The following is an 8,577-nucleotide window of genomic DNA, read 5'->3' as shown; positions in this document are numbered from 1 at the left end:
CCTATGGCGGTGAGTAAATTGCCTAATGGCAACCTGTGAGCTTGTTTTCATCTAGGCGAAAGTCATTATGTGCTGAGCGTAGGTCACAGCGCGAGCTGCACTTTATTGCTTTTCCGATGGGCGTGCGGCCTTGAGAGCAGGAGAGTCTTGTTGAGGACGAGTGTTTGAAAGGCGTTTGTTAAAATCTGAAGTTGAGGCACGCAGCTCAGCGGTAACTAAGGAACCAAAGGCGAGATCATACAAAAGATGCAAAAATCAAACCAGCCTGACAGGGATGTGATTATAGCTGATAGCAGAAGGTTCTGGGTTGTGTTCTGGAAGCTCTTCCAGGTAGAGTCTGCGTGTTCCTCCAGTGTCTGGTTGGGTTTTATCCAGTTTCCCTGATTGGTTGGAGAGTCTAAATTGCCTGTAGGTGTCAATGTGTGAATAGTGTGACCTGTCCAAGGTGCTGGGATGGACTCCAGCACCCCACTGACCCGGGTATAGACTGGAAATGGGAAAATCCCATTATGAAACGATTTGTCAATAAATCCCCACTACCCTAAAAGTATTTTAAACCCCCGATAGCTGTCAAATTCCCGGCAGCATCGATGGTAAATAATGCAAGACATCTCTGCTGCTATGCCACATTGTCAGGAAGAATATTGAGTAACTTAAGGAAACATTTCAGTGCAGTCGGGAAGAATATGTTGTAATCGAGGAGAATTCTGAGCATGAACGTAAAGGATCCTCTTGACTGTGCGATTCAGATGGCATGATTGTTCAGGCTTTGTGCTCCCTGTTTTAGTTATTCAACAAGATAAAAAGAGCCATTTAACGACAGAGCCGTAAACGTACTGCTCTCATAACAGCACATAATTGCTGCAAAACTAATTCAGCCCACTTAGATTAACAAGGAAATTGTTTGTAATGAATTTAATTAATGTCCTGGGCATCCAAGGCTAGCAGGCGACAGATGCTAATACAATGCTATGTGAGTTGTTGAGTTCCAGTTCTGGCTTCTTATAAAATCTCATATAGTTTTCCCATTTCAGGAGGCATAATGAGTTTTCACCACATCCTTCACCTCTACGCCAACGCTGCATCATGACACACGCTATGATCTGACATTCGCTTCGGTGTGGAAGACTTAAAAGCATGTCTGACACATTTCAGCTATTCAGGTTTTGGTTCTCATGTGGACTCAAACACTGGCGTCTGAAAACAGGACAATTGTTTCTGAGCCGTCTCTGTTCCAATCCCGACCTTTATGTAATTAGTGTCCTCTCGGATAACCTTTCTCGTCATGCGTTCCCTGTGCGTGGGAGTGGATTATCTCAGATGACCTGACGGGGGCAGCGGCCTTGCCACGGAGCAGGTATATCTGGCAGATAACGACGTGTCCGCTGTGGATGTGGAGGTGAGGATGAAGGGGCGTTATTGCCACGGTGTATAGTGGCTGAGTGATGCTCTGAGTCGTCGGTCTCTTTGCTGGGCTCGTCACGCTCGGCACAGTGGCGAGTGAATGTGCAAGGTGAGCCTGAAGAGCCCATCAGACGCTGCTCAAGCGTCGCGTACTGACGTGGAAGCTCACCCGCTGCGTGGTTTAATGGTGCCATCCTGTTTGTGATCCAACCCTGGATTGATACCCTGGATGGGTATCAATTTTTTGGATGCCCTAACCCTGAGCGTAACGCCTGGCTTTGACAGAGTCTGATCGATCTGTCATCGTCTGACTACTGGAGAGAGGAAGGATTCAACTGAGGGGCTTATGTGACTGTAAATGCACATGTGATTGTATCTTGTTCTGCATCAATAGTGCTTTTGTCATTATTTGTCCCCTCCGTGTGTATTTATGTTATGTCAGGTGGGGTCAAGAACATATCAAATCACCACATGTCCTTTGTTCCATTGTTGTTTTTCTCTTTTCCATTTCCAAGGACAGCTAAACCAGATTCCCCTGTGATGGTCACAGTTCAGTCAGCAGAGGCTTACTAAGTCTTACTGACAGCGACGCTACCATATTTTGTCCATTTTGGATGCTTTTTTTGGGTATTTTCGGCGACGCTTATGCTTAAATTTAGGGAATTTTGGCTGAATTTTACAGAATTTCATGGAATGTAGGCTAGTCTATGTGTGTGCAATATCGCCGTGTCAGGAATCTGTTGATCACCAGTGAAGAGCCATGCAGCAAATTTCATTTTGGAGTATTGTCGGGAACGAGGATGTAATGACATTTACATGCGGAACAGTGAGTCATCGGTGAGGATGGAGCCACGTACATCTGCTCTTTGACCGTCTGCACAATCATGGAAATAATTGAGTCACATCGGTAGAAAAATAATTGACGGGGCTTTTCAGCTGGTGGCGTGAGTGCGACCGCAGCTGTCACCCTGTTGGGATGCTTTGTCCTCCACCATCAACGAGGGGGCAGAGTCATCGAGGCTCTTAACACTTCTGATGAGTATCCATGTTTGAAATCCCTTCGGGACACTCTCACTACTACATATGTGAGAAATGTTCCACCTTTCTCCACCTCTACTGCTCTGCTTCGTCAGACTTGCGCTGTTGTCACTTCCTCTTTTTTTGTACTTCCTGTCTCGCAGTGCCTCCCTCGTTATTTGCTGGAAGGTCCGTTTGCACCAGCATTCATTCGTGCATCTGCGTCTGAAATTAGCGTTCACACCTGCCAAATGAAGCAGAGTATCCGAGGAAACTCTGCTTCATTTAAAGTGTCTCTGGTGTGAAGGCCTTTGGAACTGTCAGAACACTGATGGATTGACGTTCTCCACAGCTCTTTCAATCCCCCCCGACTTAACCGTCCTGGCTGGAAGCTCTTTAAAAAGCATCCCAGCTCACACCAGACGCAACATGAAAGGAAGAAACTTTATCCCGTCAACTTTGAAGTGAAACTTGTCATCTCCTCTCAGTCTTCAGCGCTCATTTCACCTCCGGCAGACTTGGATTCGGGGTGGGGGGGGGGGGGGGTTACAGGGGATGAGAAGTGGGGTGGTGGGTCAGGAGACAAGGTTTCCATGGTGACTGCCTGTCCCTTCTCCCCATGGGCCTGTGGCATTAGAAAGCTTTCTTTTGCAGAGGTTTTCACTGTCCGTCGTGTGCTGACTCTGCATTAATGCGCGCTGACATTTGAGTCCTCGTCTCAGAGAACAGGTGGGAGGCGTCTGCCCCGATGGGGATGGCGATAATAATACCGCACGCCACGTTTGCAGCTGACACGAGACATCGCCGCTCCACCGCCTCCGACTTGAAAGGAGAGATTTTGAGAGATAGACCAGGCTGAGACAAGAAAAGAGACCTCAGTGAGGGCTCCGTCATTTGAATGCTTGGCTTTGAAGATCTCTGGTGTTTGACCATTCTCAGCAGGCATCCCTGACAGGTGCCTACAGTCAGACGAAATGGGAAGGGTTCTCTAAACAAAACCCACCGCGGAAGGCTTCACGGCTTTGCTGATGGTTTTATCTGTCGCAGAAATATACGGCGATCATGTCAAGGAAGGCATCTGAAGGGGATCCTGGTTTTGTTTATTTAGATTCCTCAAAAATGCATCTGTCAACATGTCGGGAGGAACAATTTTATAGAGGACGTTTTTAAAAATACAGCAATGAACCACAAACGCTGAACAAGGGAGGATTTTATTCTGAAACTGTTACCTAATACTGATAGTTCCACCCAGATTAGAGTAAATGCAGAGGATTATTCTTAATATAGTGCAGGTCACGAGTATTATACTCACATAAATACACAATCGCGATGCAATCCAAGACTTCCCACTTGTTAGCGTCATGTGCAGTTATTTCCAGTGTTAGCGTGCTTATTTGCTTTGTTTACTTTTTTCTATATCTTTGTTTATTGGTTTAATAATGAAATCTGGAATTTCATCCTTCCCACATTTGGATTTGGATTCATTGATCTTTAAAGACTCCTGGCCATTTCTACCAAGTTGGAGGTGTGTGTGTGTTTGTTAAAAAATTAATTCAAACTTTGGAGCATGAAGAGTGCAATAAATCCCCAGTGTGGGATGAAAACATAGCTGCATTTCGTCATTTATAATTAATGCCATATTGATGAATATATACATATCTGTATTTTTTTAATGGAGCACCATTCCCTCTGTGGCGTCTGTAGACTCCGGGTATCTGAACAGGACCGCAGAAATCGGAGCGATTGAGCCAGAGGATAAATCGCATCCACCGGGATTCAGTCATGACGTAGGATGAGGCTGGATACCCGCAGCGCGCAGATGAAGAGCGGAAGCGCCAGTGCGCACCTCCCCATAATAATCTGACGGAGCAGCCTCACTCTGAGTTTTTTCACCTCTCACTGATAATCCAGCCAACCGACGAGGCAATACGAGCAACTACCCGGACATTTTCCTCCCAACACAAATATAAGCAAAGAGCGCGATTTTGTTGTTTTTAAGTAAAGAGGATATTTACAATTTAGGAGTGCCTCCAGTTTTCTGAAAGTGTGAAGTATTTTTTAGCACGCCTCTTGGGATGTTTGACGGAGACATGGTTTTATATTTATGTTATGTCTTAACCGCGGATTCTCTGTTTTTTCCATGGTTAGACTGATTTGAGTTTTTTTGGGGGGGGACTTTGGAAGTCCGACAAATGTCGAGTTCGTGAAATAAGTTTATTTGACGAGGCAATTTAAAGGTTTGTATATTTTTTGGCATCCTCCTTTAACGCGTGGGATTTGTGCATCTCGTCGGAATGCTGATTTCTGTGGTTGGACTTTTGTACCTGGTCTGCGGGCGCACAGTTCAAAGTCAGGATGCCACAGGTAGCCGCTTCGTTTGCAACGCCATTCCCCCGGGCGCGGAGCCGGGCTGTGGCTACGGTCCGTTTGGGAGCCGCGTTCAGAGCAGCAGCCCCATTGAGGACGAGCTGCGAAACACGATCATCCAGCTCCGAGAGACAATTTTACAACAGAAGGAGACCATTGTCAGCCAACAAGGGACCATAAAGGAGCTCAACACCAAGCTGACGCGCTGCGAGGCGGCAGCCGACGAGTCACCGCAGGGTAAGCCCCGGGGTCCGGGGTCCAGACGGAAAGAGTACGGCAAGAATACTATGGGAGACCTGCCCCGGGACCCCACCGAGACTATAGACCAGTTGGGAAAGACTATGCAGACTCTAAAGGGGCGGCTGGAGAACTTGGAGGTAAGACGGCGCGCAAATGGCGCTCCTGCGTAAAGGTGCCATTCGATGCGTCCCATCCCTAATCCAACACTGTTATTTTTATTAGTCGTTAACACTGTCTCAGCTGTGTGCGCACGAGCGCCATCTCCAAAGCACGAGCGCTGCAGGAGCTCTCTGGGCAGCTCAAAAGGGTCACACGGTGGTCACGTCACAATAATCTGTCAGTCTGCGAGGGGGGACGTGCGGTGGTCACAGGCACCGCATGACGATGACCAATAATCCAAACGAGGGGGTGGGGGACGTTCCGAAGTGGAACTGTAAAATACAACCTGAGCTCTCTCGCTCCCCTCACGTGCGCGCGCGCACGCGTGTTCCACTGGAATCCTAGTTTTTCCATTGCAGCTGATGAATTAATTCCTACAGATTTCAAAGCAGTGTTTCACACACACACACACACACACACACACACACACACACACACACACACACACACACACACACACACACACACATGGCTTAATTCAGATGCAGATGCAGTCATTATCGGCTCATATTAAGGTCAGAGATCACGCATATAGTTTAGGTTTATCTCACACGCTTTAACATGTGACCACACTGATGTCCTAACCTTTAGGACCTAAAGGTTAGGACATCAGTTGTTGTTCAGGACCTAAACAATCACATCTGTACTCTGTACATGGTGGAGACACACTTTATCATTCACCCTCGCTCCAGAAATGGAGGCTTTAGGTTGAAACCTCAGATCTTCTGCTGCTGCGAGGACACGCGTGTCTCTGTTTCAGTCACACGTCTGCCTCTACTTAGCATAATGATGACTGCAAGACTGGTTTTGCTGATAGCATATAACTCCCTGGAGTGGGACCTCTCTTAATAATTTAATCCAACCGCAGATCAGAGTTGCGTTCAGAATTGGGGAAAGAGATGACTCAAAGTCTGTTGCGGCTTTTCTGGATCCTAGACAGCAGGATACCATCATAAGGAGATCTGAGTCCTGCACCATGAAGCTTCCTCCTGTTATTGTCCCTCTATAAGGCCACGCGCCACACAATCTTATCTAAGCAGTGTTTTTTATAGGTAATCAAATGAAGACTGCAGCAAGATCAAACCGCACTGACTTCAGATCTCTGCATCAAACATCAATATATATAAATGATGTCCAAATTACTCTGCCAGAGCGCCAACTGAGGTCTGTGAGTTCACCAAATGATCTAGTTTAAATGTCAGTCTTTATGTCAATCTCTGCCTCACAGCAGCAGAGGTTACTCCTGCCGAGTGCAAACCTGTCCGCCTCAGGGGTCTCTGCGCTCGCCCCCCTCCCGCCGGAGCTACGGGAGCTCCTGCGGCAGCGTCTGGGGGCGCTGGAGAGCCAGCTCCTCCGCAAGGTGGCCGAGCTGGAGGAGGAGAGGAGCCAGCTCTACAACGAGACGGCGGCCCACCGCCAACGCACCGAGAGCACCCTCAACTCCCTCCTGGAGAGGATCACGGAGCTCGAGAAAAGTAAGCCACGCGCCATACAATGGGTGTGAAATGTTTGCCATATTTAATGAAACCCCTTTTTTCTTAACGTCCGGGAGAGTTACCGCTAATTAGCTGATTTCTGATGAGGCAGGGAAAAACTCCCCCATTCAGAGCTATTCTTGGAGCCGCTCCTGGTCCTGGAATTAAGGCTCCAACTGAATGCATCACTGAATTCTTAATCAATTTTAGAGATATTGAAGGACGCCCTGCTCTGAAGCGTCGTTTTGATAGATCAAAATATCAGAAAATAACATCTCTGCCCACAAGGAAGTCGTTTTAGAAGATTAATTCACTTCTCACTGGACCTTTATACCTACATGTCCTCAAGCTGAGACACTTGTTGCAAAACATGCAGTTTTTTCAAAGGTGAGAGTTGCCTATTTGCAGGTCCCCCCACTTCATTCCTGTCTCTAAATGGAACTGCAGCTCTCACAACCATTTCTGACTCCTACACGTGTAGCTGCTTCCACTGCAGCATGTGAGCACGCACGGCCAGCACACCTTGAGTGTATATGTGCAGATTTCAGGCATCAGAACAGGTGTGTTTATGCGGCAGCTGCGCTCTGCAGCTGTTTAATCGGTAAGCCACGTGCACGCGCGTTAAAACCGGTGCTCTTCTGGAGGAAAAGGGAGGGAAAACTATCAAGAACAATGCGGTAGCGCGCCCACGGCGGCTCCACAATAACCACAAATGCAGGGTTTTCTTATTAAATTGCGGATACATCAAAGCAGCTGGTCTTGTTTTGATCATTGCTGAGTCGGAGGTGTTGTTTTGTCAGATCCTCCACACAGGAGCAAAGCCTGGGATGAATTCGTAAGTTGCTCCGGTTGCCTCCCTGATCCAGGTTCACGGTAAAACACAAGCGCACCCCATGAGCTTCCAAAAGTGGAGAGGAGAACTTGTCAGAGAGGAGCAGAGGAACGTGACATATCTTTTATTCACAAGATGTTCTTCCTCCCGTCTCTTCTTTTGCGTTGAGTCGATTCTTTCTCGTGGCAGAAAGAAGCCTGCTCGCAGGTTTGGTTGAATTCGCGGCAAGATTCCATCTAGCGTTGCCAGGGACAACTGAATAACATGTTGGTACATTTACACGATGCATTAAATAGTGACGTACTGTGCTAGCAGGATAAAACAACACTTCAAATAGCTATAAACAATGTGAGCGCGGTATTCCGACTGCTCATAATGAACAGTGGGACTAACGTGCTCAGATACTGCAAAGCCATTTAACTCCAGTGTTTGTGCGCTCTAATCAGACCCAAACTGGATGGGATTCTTTGAACAGGCTCTAGTACTGCTGCCAGGGCTTTGACCCAGATGTTGTACAGCATAAACACACAAATGAAAGTGGGAAAAAAAACACCAACAGTACCAGACGACCGATCCACTTTCCTGATGGAACGGAAAGTGTCAGAGCAGTGCACATTTTATGTGTTGTGCATTTTAGTTTATGATACGTCGGCTCACCTTTTCCACTCAACGTGCTATCAGCTGCGAGCAAAGCGGTCTGTTCCAGTATTAATGAGCCGGTGGCTGTCATATCGTTCCAAGCAGAGTCAGACAAACTATATATTTTTATTAATATTAATGCGTGTCGTGCTGTAATTGCAGCTCAACTGTGATCTCAACTGTGACTGTAAATGTTTTCATACATTCCATGAGCCCTTTTTAATATACCGTCCTGCAGGCTAGCGTATCACAGGTGACAACCCGACCTCAAATTTAGATTTCCTTTATTCATCCATGAGCTTGAAGCCTAATACAGTATAAAGCACTGAATAAATAGGTTCATCTCCATTTTGCAACCCGGGCAGTTTGGAATGCCCCATTTCACATTTTAAATGCTGAATGCTGAACACCAATATAAATGCTAGCTACAAAGCTATCTTCTGT

At 47.0% G+C, this 8,577-nt stretch overlaps 1 protein-coding gene across 1 annotated transcript in view; it reads left to right on the top strand.

Moving 5' to 3' along the window:
• Nucleotides 1-4,177: 4,177 nt before the first annotated feature.
• Nucleotides 4,178-8,577, top strand: part of LOC101078234 (neuronal pentraxin-2-like) — an 11,213-nt gene continuing 6,813 nt past the window's right edge. Inside the window, exons 1-2 of the mRNA XM_029836798.1 lie at nt 4,178-5,165; nt 6,416-6,662. Of these exons, the coding sequence (XP_029692658.1) occupies nt 4,716-5,165; nt 6,416-6,662 (697 nt within the window). The 5' untranslated portion in view covers nt 4,178-4,715. The remainder of the gene's footprint in view (nt 5,166-6,415; nt 6,663-8,577) is intronic.

The sequence above is a fragment of the Takifugu rubripes genome, chromosome 5 (assembly GCF_901000725.2).
Source record: "Takifugu rubripes chromosome 5, fTakRub1.2, whole genome shotgun sequence".
Taxonomy (NCBI): domain Eukaryota; kingdom Metazoa; phylum Chordata; class Actinopteri; order Tetraodontiformes; family Tetraodontidae; genus Takifugu; species Takifugu rubripes.
Note: the sequence above shows the minus strand (reverse complement) of the source record. Positions and strands in the feature narration are given on the sequence as shown.